We start from the raw sequence: 12969 nt of genomic DNA, 5'->3' as shown, positions 1-12969 counted from the left end.
CGGCTCCGGAGCCCCGTCTGCAGACACAGATCCGCTTTTCCGCGTGTTTGCAGATGCCGCGAGCTCGCGGGTCCTTCCCTCGCGCCCCTCCGCCGCGCCCTTCAGGACGCCGGGCCACGCGGGCGGGCTGCTGGGCCGGAGCGGAAGGCGCCGCCTGGACCTTGAGCCCCTTGTCCGGAGTGGAGCGGCCCGGCCCAGCTAGCGCGCAAAGCCGCGGTCCAGGAGATGCGCGGGCCACCGGGGCCACGGCAAAAAAAAAAAAAAAAAAAAAAACCCTTCGGGGCCGGGGGCGTGACGGGAGGGCGTGGTCTGCGGGGCCCCGCAGCCTTGGCCCCGCCCCCGGCCCCCTCGGAAACACGGACCGGCTGGCGTCCGGCGGAGAGGCAGCCGGGCGAGTAGTTCCGCTCTCCGGGCGGAAGTGCTCGGGAGTGTCCCGGCCGCTGACCAGCTGGCGTCATGGTGGCGCAGGTGCTGGAGGTGTCTCACGTGTTTTGCTGCCCGAACCGCGTTCGCGGAGCCTTGAGCTGGAGTCCCGGGCCCGGAGGACTGCTGGCCTTCGGCACTTCCTGCTCCGTGGTTCTGTACGATCCTCTGGTACGTCCGGGCCGCAGGCGCTTCCCTGGCCGAGCGGGGTGCGGGTGGGGCGGGCCCGCTGCAGGCCGAGCGCGGGGCAGGGGCACCGAGCCTGTGTCCACACCCAGCCCTGATGATGGCACCGTGCTCTGAACCTTTAAAAGAACCCAAATGTAGTGGTGGATGAAAGCCATCCTCTGGCATCTCAAGTCTTTATTTCCCGCATTGTGGTTAACTAGCGTGTATTGAATTGCAAAGAAATGCTATGGATATTTTATATAGAATGCACCTTTCAAAGAAACGTGGAGGTAGGAATCCTAAGCCCTAGTTTTAGGGAAGGATTTACTCATTCTTTGAATTTGGGTCACTTAATTATTTTTCACCTTTTTCCTATTCAGCTTCTCAAGTTAATTAGTGATGCAGGGGAGCCTTGGTGTTAAAGTTGCAACGCTGAAAATTCACAGGCAGTGCAGGAGATGGCTGGAAGTTTCTTACAGTGCTGCTTTGTTAAAATTTGGTTCCCATTTCTTCACACCGTTTGTAAATTCAAGTGTCTCTGTGAAAATAATTTTATTTACTTTTCTTGAGCGTGCTTCTCTCCTCTGTTTTTTAATTTCTTGTTAATTGCTATGTTATTCTTGAATGGCAAGAGGAAGCATATCAAACCAAAGATCAACTTTTAATTGACCATCAACCAACAACTGACCCAGCCATGGAAGCCCATCTTAGGGCCGCAATTTAATGGATTTATTTGCATCCTCTACATCACTTTTTTCATGTAATTCACTACAATCAGGAGCTGCTTTCTCTCAGACCAGGAGCTCTCCACCCTCCTGCCTTTGCCTCCAAGTGCTGGGACTCTCTCTTCTGCCACCATGCCCCCAACTCTATCACACTTGAGATGATAACCTGATGATCCTGTGAGGGGATGTAAACATATCAAAAGAGAAGTATGTTGAGCACAAGAAATGCTTTGCTGGATACTTTGTGGTTGGGCATTTAATTAAATATAGGAATAAGCATGTGAGAACGGGAGGCCTGAGAGATGGTTCAGTGGGTAGAGTATTTGCTTACTGGACAAGCAGGATTTGGATCGCCAACACCCTTGTAAAAGCCAGCCATGGCCTGTGCCTGTAGTCCCAGGACCTACTGGCCAGCCAATCTAACTAAAACACTGATCTATAGGCTCAGTGAGAGACCCTGTCTTAAGAAATAAGATGAAAAAGTGATTGAGGAAGACATCCTGATTTCAGCCTCTGCCCTGCGGCGCTTACAAACACACATGCATTCATGTGCGCACACGAGTGTGTGAAATACTAAAATGGAGTTTTGAGAATAGTGTTCATTTGACCTTTTTTTTTGAGATAGGGTCTCCCACACTTGGCTCATTCAGCATCTTTTTGAGGGTTCTCTCCATTTGCCCTAGTCTATATGAGTGATTACTTCTCAGTCTAGTGGGAAAGACAAGGAGATACAGTAAATCATTCCCAACTTCATGGAGCCTGTATGTGAAGTGCATTCATTTCTGCACATTCTCCTCTTCCTTTTTCCTGGCCATGAGAATTCTGGTTGGCAGGTAAGACATGAAACCAGTATGTTGACAACAGATAGAGGAAGGGCTGTAAAGAGAAGTCACGTGATTAAAATCTTCAGCAGTGGGTGAAGTAAGGATGCTCAAATGGGGTGATTTGGTACAAGCAGCTGGCTAAGGATCTGCTTGGAATCTGACTGTGGACCTTGCAGGCATCTGATCTGTACAGACTTGAGTAATTGTGGCCTCATGACCTTGTGTCACTGGTCACTGGGGCTAAAGAACATACTGCCTGACCAATCATGGTATGGAAGAACATACTGCCTGACCAATCATGGTATGGAAGATAAGCCATGAATTTGTATACATTAACTATATATTCCTCTGTCGAAAATTATTTTTTTTTAAAGTAAAACAAACCTCTCAAAGCTGGAGAGATGGCTCAGCAGATAAGAGCACTTATTTCTCTTCCAGAGGACCTGGGTTTGGTTCCCAGCACGCACATGACAGCTAACACTCATGCTTAACTCCAGTTTCAGGGGATCCAACACCCGCTTCTGGCCTCTATGGGCACCTGATGCTCTTAAATACACACAAAGAAAGCACTCATCCATAAAAAATAATAAATAATAAAGTCTTAAAAAGCAAAACTTTCTAATTGGTGCATCAGGGTAGTGCTTCCCTGTGGCCCTCAGAGAAGGCGCTGCTTATCTAGCCTGGAGAGTCGAGACTGGCTCCCTAGACAAGGGGTTTGGGGTGGGCAGAATTGTGTAGATAAAAGATCTGAGAGCTCAGATCTTCAATTATTAACAGGATGCTGGGCTTGTGGTGTTGAACATCAGGAAAGATCTAGAGTGAATGGGTGACTTAAGCCACAGTTAAAGGTTTATGACTATAGACAGACAACTCCGTTGATGGAATTCTGGCCTTTTTATTGCATTATTGCATCAAAACCACTGATATTTGGGGCTGTAGAGCTGGTTCAGTGGTTAAGAGCGCTTACTGCTTTTGAGGTGGACTGGCATCAGTTCTTAGCATGCATATCAGGCAGCTCACAACTGCCTGTAACTCCAGATCCAGAGAATCAGACACGCTCTGGTACCTGCACAGGTGTGGCACTGATAAACTCATGCAGGCACATGTACATACACGTAAATAAAAAATCTCTGTTAGCTGGGCGTGGTGGTGCATGCCTGTAGTCCCAGCACTTGGGAGGCAGAGTGCAGGCAGATCTCTGTGAGTTTAAGGCCAGCCTGGTCTACATAGTGAGTTCCAGGACAGCTGGGGCTACAGGGAGACCCTGCTTCAAAAAGACCAAAAAAAAAAAAAAAAAAAAAAAAAAAAAAACCTCAGAAAAAAAATCGATATCTGATTTTTACTCATTTATTAATTATAGAATAAATTCTAATTTACTAATTGGTATCTCCTTCTTTAAAGAAAAGGGCGGTTATTACCAATCTGAATAGTCACACTGCGAGAGTCAATTGCCTACAGTGGATTTGTAAACGGGATGGATGTAAGTACTAAGCTGATTGTTAAGGCTGATCTCAAATATTTACTGATGGCCAGCCGTTTTTCTTGTATCACTTCTCTCAGTTTAGCATTGCCTTGTCTGCTGCTGTACAGCTGGAAAAAAGAAAACGTGCCCAGGGGATAGCTGACCAGTGTTTTTACTTTAAAGTGTTTGAAGCGCGGATAACACAGCGTTTGCTGTAAGAGCAGAGGTCCCCTGTGCCTATAGCCTGTGATTGAGAACCTGTGAGCAGAGCATATGTGACATTCAGATGCTCCATCTGTCCCTGCCATAAACAGACTGTGGCTTTTCAATGAAGACCCTGCAGTTCCATTGCACTTGATAGCACCATCTGCAAAGTAAGGGATTGTACTGAATCTGAGGACCCTTCCGGTCATGAGACTTCTGAGGTTCACGTTTTCATAATACTAAGAAATGGTCATGCATTCATATTCAGTTATAAGTGTGTGGTGGGGCTTTCTATGAGCCACATGACATGTGAGACTGTAAGAGATTAAATAGAGAAGCAGATGTGAAATGCCAGCTGTTTTCTAGTAGACATCCAAGAGATGTGTAGACATGTAAATTGTGCCTCTATTTTTTTTGGTCTTTTTGAAACAGAGTCTCCCTGCAGCCCCAGCTGGCCTGAACTTGCTATGTAGAGCAGGCTGGACTTGAACTCACAGAGATCTGCCTGCCTCTGCCTTCCGAATGCTAGAGCTAAAGGCATGTGCCACGATGCCCGGCCCTATTCTTAGTAATTTTTTATACTAACCTTAGAATACCCCAGTCCCTATGAAGATTTGTACTAAAATAAAATGGACACCACAGTCATTCTTTAGTATTATTGTGTATGTGTGGGTGATGGGGGTGGGAGTACATGGTGCAGTGCGTGTATGGAGGACAAGGGACAACCTTTCGGAGTTGGTTCTTTCCTCCCACCTTTAAAATGTGGTTTCCAGAGATCAAGCTCAGGTTGCCAGGCTTACATGGCAAGTGCCTTTATCCACAGAGCCATCTCACTGGCCTATCATTGTTTTGTTTTGTTTTTGAGATAGGGTCTCACCATGCAGCCCTGGCTGGCCTGGAACTCACTGTGTAGATCAGGTTGGCCTTTAACTCACAGAGATCTGTCTGCCTCTGCCTCCCGAGTGCTGGGATTAAAGGTGTACAAACACTTTGCCTGGCTTGTTTTTTTTTTTTGTCTTTTTTTGAGACAGGGCCTCCTTGTAGCCCCAGCTGTCCTGGAACTCACTTGTATAGACAGGCTGGCCTCGAACTCACAAAGATCTGCCTGCCTCTGCCTCCCAAGTGCTGGGATTAAAGGCGTGCGCCACTACACCCGGCCCGGCTCGTAATTTTTAAGTGAATTTACAAACAAATATTTTTCAAATTTCTTGGTTTTAATTTCTAATATTAGTACATATGGCTCATACCAAAAGTTTTTACTGTCCTCAAAAGTTTTAAGAGTTGGGGGCTGGAGAGACTGCTCAGCCCTTAAGAGCATTGGCTGCTCTTGCAGAGGACTGGCACTCCAGTTCCAGGGGATCTGATGTCCTCTTTTGACCTTCATGGACATTGCATGACATAGGTGCACTTACCTACATGGCTGCAATACACTCATACCCATAGAATAACAAAATAAAAATAATAAATTTTTAAAAAAGAGTTTAAAGTAGAACAAAAAATTGTTAAGTTGCAGGTCTATGACAAATTATTTCTCTTCCATCTCTAGAATTGTCTCACTCCAGAATTTTTAATTAACATATCAGTTGCCTTAAACTTACATCCAAATTTGAGTGGAATTTTCTCAGTTATCTTAAATATACCTACTGTGGACAAAATTTCCGAGAAAGAGGCTAGGCCTTCAAATAGAACCTTCTGTGAGGCTTTAACTGACTAGTGACTCAGTGAGAATTTGCAGTGTTCAAGTCCATAGCCAATTATCTTGGGCCATCAGCCTCCCGGTACAAGACTTAACATCCTTTGCAACCATGGTAAATCATTTGGAATGTACAAGCCAAGCAGTTGTTTTCCTTTGAATCCACCAAGCCAAAGGCTAAGCGTGTCATCAGATCACTGCTAAGGTCTAGAGTCAGGTTTTTCCTCGCTGTAACCTGCTGCCCACCCTCTCTACCAGTGTATTTGATAAGTGTCTTGATTTCTGGCTTTCTCTGTTCTGTTACTGTAAAAACGTCATGAAACTGTTACCACATTGGAACATGGAATTTGGGGTGATGTGAATCTGTGTTCCTGGGCCACAGTCACTCATGTTTGTTCCAGAGTAAACTCTTCCCCCCTTGAGGTGACAGTCATGTTTTTGGGTCAGCACCACTGTGGTATTGTCATGGATTCTGATTGTTTCTTTTCATTCCACATTTCCTCAAAGCGTTATGGTCCAGGTACTTCTGTCCTCCGCAGGCACTGCACGACATGGGTGTGCTTACCTACACGCAGGCCATACACACAAACACATAAAATAAAAATAATAAATAAAAAAATTTTTAAAAATGAATTTTTCTTGAATTAGTGAGAATTGGCTATTTTATCTGTGATGTTAAAATAGTTTAATAAACTGTTTATCTTGATTGACAAAAGTAGTCCCAGGGATGGTGTCCTAGTTTTGTTTCTTGGGAGAAAAGGGTTTATTTGGCTTACATCTTCTGGGTCACAGTTCATCAAGGGGCCCAAGGTAGGAACTCAGGGAAGGAACCTGGAGGCAGGAGCTGGAGCACAGGCCATGAAGGAACACTGCTTACTGGCTTGCCCCTCTGGCCCTTGCTCAGCCTGCTTCCTTATGCAACACAGGCCCACCTGCCCAAGAGTGGCACCCACAGTGGGCTGGGCCCTCCAACATCACACAACAATCAAGAAGATGCTCCACAGACATGGCCACAGGCCAGTTCAAAGGAGGCAATTCACCAGTTGAGGCTCCCTCCACCCAGGTGTGTCAAGTTGACACTAAAGCTGTCCAGCACAGATGGCTGTTACTGTGTGCCAAAGCACAGTTGTAGTTATACTTAGTGCCCACATGACGCAAAGGCTCCTTGAGTCTCAGCATAGGGAACGTTAGGAAGTATTCATTTGGGCTTGTCTATTTTATCTTTGATTTAAAAGTGAGGTTACGTGAAATGAATTAATGTATTATCACTGTAATCTGTCACTATGATTCATTTCCTCTAATAAGGCTCTGCCACCAGATAATTCAGATCTCCTTTCTGTATCAGGGACATACAACATTTAAAACATACCATTTTATAATCACAAGTCTTGTTTTTAGTGTACTGCTTTCATGTATGTTGATGTTATTCTCAAAGCCATGTAGCTAGATAAATGGCTTAGTTTCTGTGATACGTTGTTGTGGGCTCTTCACCAGAGAAGACCACTCAGACCAAGTTGTGCCAAATGAAAGTTTTGCTGGCCAGTGGCTACATAAGGGTGTTGGAACCCAAGTGTGTAGCCCCGAGCCATCGCTAGGGTGAGCTTTTATATAGAGAAACCATAACCAGGGGTGAAAAGCTTAAGTTCCCAAGCTTACAGGTGGAGAGTCCCCTTAACAATTTCTGTTCTGGTAAGCAACAATTACTGTTTTGCAGAAGCCAGCCAAGCATAACCTACAGAAGCCATAAATCTGCAGTTACCAGGTGCTCTCAGGGACACGTTGACCTGTTCCCAAGACAACTAGGGTCCTGCTGACCTGTGTTCCCATACCCTGGGCCAACTGCCTGATAATTTCAGAGGCTAGAGTCAGCTTAAATTTTAACATGGCATAGCTATGGTCAAGAAGGTGCCTATCACAACATGAAGAGGTTGAAATCTAAGGTCACAGCTGATCTTGAGCAAAGTTAGCACATAAGCCTTGGATTCTGGGCGTGTACATCTAATGCTATCTATTTGTGTAGCTGAGAGAGTTTTAATACTTTCTAGGCTGTCTCCAGCTGCCTCCCCTAAATATCTAACACATAGGCCAGAAGAAACAAGGAAATGGAAAAAAAAAATTTTATTCAGCCATAAAGAAAAATGAAGTCATGATATTTTCAGGATAATGTGTACAGCTGCAGATTATCATGTTAAGAGAAATAAGCCAGACTGAGAAAGCCAAGCGCTGACATGTTTGCTTTCCTAGACATTGCCTGCATTTAAGATTGTGTGTGTGCCTGTGCGCTCAGGTCAGGTCACAAAACTAGAAAAGGGGTCATGGGAGGGAAGATCTCTTAAGAGGTGGAAAATGAGGTATTAGTGATAAAGAAGCAGAAAAGGACTTACCTAGGGGAAGGGAGCCAGGGGAGGGGCAGTGAGGGAGAGTGAATGAGAAGGAAGTGTGAAGGTATCAATGAAACACATCACTTTTCTTTTGAGACAGGGTCTCCCTGTAGCCCCAGCTGTCCTGGAACTCACTATGTAGACCAGGCTGGCCTCGAACTCGCACAGATCCGCCTGCCTCTGCCTCCCAAGTGCTGGGACTACAGGTGTGCGGCACCGTACCCGCCCCCATCACTTCGTGTTCTAACCTAAAACGTTAATTGAAAAGTAACTGGGGGAAGAAATGAAGTGAATAAAAATATTTACTCTGATATAATTTTTTCAGCCCCTTCCACAGAATTAGTTTCTGGAGGATCTGATAATCGAGTGATTCACTGGGAAATAGAGAATAATCAGGTCAGTAGATGTTTCTAATTATAAGAAATGACTTATACTTTAAAACACTTTACCCTCATCCTTGTTCTTGATTTATGAAGTGTGCTCATTGCTGGTTATCCGAGAGCTTTCCTGATTTTCGCTTTTCTGTAACCCATGTACTTTCTCTTCCTTTCTGTATATCTGAAGCCCAGTCAGATACTGTATCATCTTTTCTATGTCTTTTTCTTGTTTTTTTGAGACAGGGTCTCACTGTGTAGCCCTTGCTAGCCTGGAACTTGCTCTGTAGACCACGCTGGCCTTGAACTCACAGAACTCTACCTACCTTTGCCTCCTGGGTGCTGGGATTAAAGGTGTGCACCACTATCCTGGCCTTGTTATTATTGTTATTTTTATTTTATTTTATTTATTTATTTATTTTTGGTCATTTTGAGACAGGGTCTCCCTGTAGCCCCAGCTAGCCTGGAACTCACTATGTAGACCAGGCTGGCCTTGAACTCACAGAGATCCGTCTGCCTCCCAAGTGCTGGGATTAAAGGTGTGCGCCACCATGCCCAGCTATTTTAATTTTTAAAAAATCAGAGACCTGGGCTAGGGAGATGGCTCAGTGGGTAAAGTGCTTGTTACACAAGCATAAGGACCTGAGTTCAAATCCCCAGAGCATACATTGTGGCTGGTGTGATAGCATGCATCTGTAATCCCAGTGCTTCCACTATGAGATGGAAACTGAGACAGGAGGATTCCCAGATGTTCAGGACCAGCTAGCCTGGTGTACATAGTGGAGAACAAAAAGACAGACCCACAACAAGATGTAATGGTGCATGCCTTTCACCCCATCACTTAGGAGGCAGAAACAGGTAGATCTCTGTGAGTTCCAGGCTAGCCTGGTCTACATATCAAGTTCCAGGCCAGCCAGGGCTACATATAGTGAGACCCTGTCTCAAAAAAAAAAAAAACCCAAAATAAAAAGACAGACTCAGTCTCATAAGGTGAAAGGTGAGGATGGACACTTGATGCTGCCCTCCATCTTCCATACACATGCACGCATGCATGCACGCACGCATGCACACTCACCAAACATTTTCTGAGATAGAGTATCACTCTATGTCCCAAGCTTGCCTTAAACTCATAATCCTCCAGAGGACTGGGATTATAGATGTGTGCCATCATACCTGGTTAGATTATTAAAAGTTCTGCTCTTCATAGGCCCTATATCCCTGCTTCATGTGCTGTCCTGTGAATTCCTTCATTCTGGAGTAATTTTCAGACTGTTCTTATGTGAGCTGATTTGTTTCCAATGGTAGTAAAAAATGTTGCTGTATTTATAGGGCAGCTCCTACCAAGTAAAGATGAATCTGTGTAATTCTGAGTGACGCTCCAAGTTGTATAACATATGGCTGGGCCTCTGCTAATGGACAGTGAGGTTGTTTGCAGTTGTAACCAAAGATTAGAAGTGAAAAAGTTATTTGTTTTGAACATCACCATGCAGGAGATACAGGTTAGGCAGAGTCCTGTTCATGAGCCAGTTACATCGTTTTGAAGGTGCAGTAGACTTGAATAATGAAAATTCAAGTGATGCCATGATTGGATGTGCTAACATGCTTCACCCCCACCACAGTGCTGGGAGAGCTTAGGAACCCAGCCTTTGAGTTGGATTGTAAAGTATAGGGTGATTGTCATGGGAAAAATTTAATAGGTGAGGATTCCTAGGGAAAAAAAATAGCAGTTACTAAACTTGCTATCTGTATGAGACCCCCTTTCCTCTTTTTAAATCTTAGCATCCGTTGGAACTCTGAGGACACAGTGTCATAGATAGTACTAGATAATACACTGTGTACAGCAGTAGTAGAGAAGTGAAAAAGGAAAGCATCATATTTGAATACTAGCTTTAAGTTTGTTCTTAGGCAGGGCATGGTGGTGCGGCTCTGCGAGCTCAGTACTCTGGAGGCTGAGGCAGAATAATGAGCAGTTCAAGGTCAAATAGGCTATACAGCAGGCCACTGTCTCAAAAAACTTTTTTAATTGTTCTTGGGCTGGCAGAACACTTGCTTAGCATGTATGAGGTCCTAGCTTCAATCCTCAGCACTGGGGTAGAAAAGAATTCTTTTGTTAGCAGGCATTTGGAAATCAGTGATGAGTTCTGAGGGAAGTGGGGGAGTGTTGGGAGCCCTGTGAGAGCACCTTGCTGAATGAGAAAGGGGCGGACCTGAAGGAAGGGAAGAGGGTGCTTTTTTAAGGAACAGTGCTTTGGGCATTGACAGGTTGGTGCGAAGAAATGGTTATCTGATGGGCAGGGAGATGAGTCACTTAGATGAGGGAGTTCCGTCATAAGGTCCTGTGAGAATGGTGCGTCTACAGAGAAAAGTAGGCAAATGGTAAGGAAGATTGTGGAGCCAGGTGCTTTTGTGTCCTGTGAGTTGCTGTCTGCAAGAACAGACAACCTGAAATGAGGCAGCGTGGAGGTGGGTGGGTGTTGGAGCCGCCTGCACTTTTGATTGTGAACACAGAGGTGCCCGGATGCAGCAAACTCGGCTCCTCCTTGGCCCAGGCTTAGCAGAGGGATCCAGACAGGAGAACTCAGCTCTTATTTTTGAGACCTGCTAGACTTTTTCCTTAGAGCGTCCCCAAGCTTCTGATTATAGGGCAGTCAACTGAGGGGAAAATGTGAGGCCAGACATGGAGGAGAAGAAAGGAGGATGAAAGACGTAAGAGGGATGAGGGAAAGTGGGGGGCCACACCCTAAGGGATGCATGCCCACCCCTGCATCTCTGTGTGTCCAGGTGCTCAGTGCACCCAGACTGCTGATAGAAGGAAGGCCATCTCAGCTGTCGTGGCTGAGGAGGACCTTGCACTAATATTCTTTATGTCTCCACCTCCCAAGTGCTGGGATTATGGGTGTGCAGCTAGTATGTTCAGTTTATGAGGTGTTGGGATCAAACCCAGGGCTTTGTCTAGGCTAGAAAACAGTGCCAACCCGGTTAGAGCCACAGCCTCCTTGCCCCTCTTTTTGAGACAGTCTCTTCTGGTAGCTCAGTCTGGCCTTAAACTCTCAGAGGCCCTCCTGCATCAGCTTCTTCAGTGCTGGGGCTACAGGCATGAGCCTTCATTCTCATGAGACTTGTGGCATTCTCTCTGATTCAGCTTTTAAAAGCAGTTCGTCTCCAAGGCCACGAAGGACCTGTTTATGCAGTGCATGCTGTTTACCAGAGTGGGCCATCAGACAGTGAGCCACGAACCCTGATAGTTTCTGCAGCATCAGATTCTACTGTTCGAGTCTGGTCTAAAAAGGGGTCAGAAGGTAAGGTGGGAGGTATTATAATGTGGGCAAATGATACACATAACAGAGTATGTGTATAACTTTTCCACATTTCAAGCAACTTTTAAAATGTTATAATTCTAATCTGAATGTTTATTTTATGCTGTTTCAAAATACCCCTACACCAAACTATTTGATGGTGTCAGTTCCTCCGCAGCCTTTTCATCTGAGCTGTTTTGTTGTCTGTAATGTTGTTGAAATTAACCATTTAACTTCCCTGGTCAGTAGGGCTAGGGATTGACTTCTGTCTCCCTGTTGATCCCAGGGCTGGTGATGCCGCCCAAACTCATTTAGTTAGATAAGCTCAGAAATGATTGTTCATGACGAACTTTTGTTTTTCAGCAAAATGCCTTCAGATTTTGAACCTGGAGGATGGATTCATTCTGGCTGTCAGCCTCTCTTTTCTGCCCAGTACTGATGGTGAGTGTCCTGCCAAGTGAGTGGTAAAGAGGAGCAGTTGACTTCTCTCCCTATGATCAAAGCCCAAAGAAAGGCTTGGAGATCCAGCTGATGACCTCACACATGCTAACTAACACTCTATCACTGATCTGCACTCCTAGCCCTCTTATCTAAATGTTCTCATGAAATAAACAAGCTGGACATGGTGATACCCTGCAGTCCCAGCATTTTCAAGACCAGCCTGAGCTATGTGAGACCCTGCCACTAAAAACAAAAACAAAACAAGAAAAAAATAAACTGAAGTGTAGGTAACATAACTTTCATTACAATATTCCAGTGACCTAAGTCTAGATCCTAAAGTTAAGGGCAGTTATTGGGAATTTTGATAGCTAAGAATGTAGTGATTTAGTATATACCCAGAATTGATATTGCTGCTTATAAGATGAATTGCAGATGTATCTCAGTCTAACTTGGAGGAAGTAGTCCTTTGAAGGTTTGGGCCAATTTGGAAAGCACTAGGGTGGATTATGTGAGCATGTCAAGATACCAGCCCTTCAGGTCCTGCGGAATGAGATGACCTCTGTGCCTGACCTCTTCATCCTCCACAGAGGTAGCGATGGACATGAGACAGCCTTTCTCTGCCTCCTCCCTTCCCCGTGGAGGGAGGCCTGGAAGCAGTGGTCTCTGTCTCTGCCCTGTGTGGCAGGAGATGGGACTGCATGACTCTGTGCTGCTTCTTTATGCAAAGGTTCCAGGGTGGAGTGTCTGCAGACGCTCTGATGTCTGCACTTCTTCCCATAGTCCGGTCAGGGGACGAGAGTTGGTTTCTAACAGTGCTTTAAAGAGAGATGACTCTGAGACAGTTTGCAGCAGAGCATTCCTTGCAGAGTCCCATTTACCTCGCTCTAGAGGCCTTCAGACTGCCCTTCCGTGATGGTAGCTTCAGAGCGCTTTAGTTGCCCTTCAGAGCTTCTCTGTATTTGGTTCTATGCTCTTATT

The 12969-nt window shown here is 45.4% G+C and overlaps 1 protein-coding gene across 2 annotated transcripts in view; it reads left to right on the top strand.

The window, feature by feature from the left end:
* Window positions 1-17: 17 nt before the first annotated feature.
* Elp2 (elongator acetyltransferase complex subunit 2) overlaps window positions 18-12969 on the top strand; it is a 44358-nt gene continuing 31406 nt past the window's right edge. Inside the window, exons 1-5 of one of the 2 annotated variants that reach the window (XM_008832514.3) lie at window positions 390-594; window positions 3542-3620; window positions 8206-8276; window positions 11397-11553; window positions 11914-11991. In XM_008832514.3, the coding sequence (XP_008830736.1) occupies window positions 457-594; window positions 3542-3620; window positions 8206-8276; window positions 11397-11553; window positions 11914-11991 (523 nt within the window). In that variant the 5' untranslated portion in view covers window positions 390-456. Of the gene's footprint in view, window positions 595-3541; window positions 3621-8205; window positions 8277-11396; window positions 11554-11913; window positions 11992-12969 lie in introns of both variants that reach the window. The other variant, XM_029563295.1, reaches the window with a different exon arrangement.

This window comes from Nannospalax galili, unplaced genomic scaffold (genome assembly GCF_000622305.1).
Source record: "Nannospalax galili isolate Female #2095 unplaced genomic scaffold, S.galili_v1.0 scaffold15, whole genome shotgun sequence".
Classification (NCBI taxonomy): domain Eukaryota; kingdom Metazoa; phylum Chordata; class Mammalia; order Rodentia; family Spalacidae; genus Nannospalax; species Nannospalax galili.
This window is presented reverse-complemented; position numbering and strand designations above follow the sequence as displayed.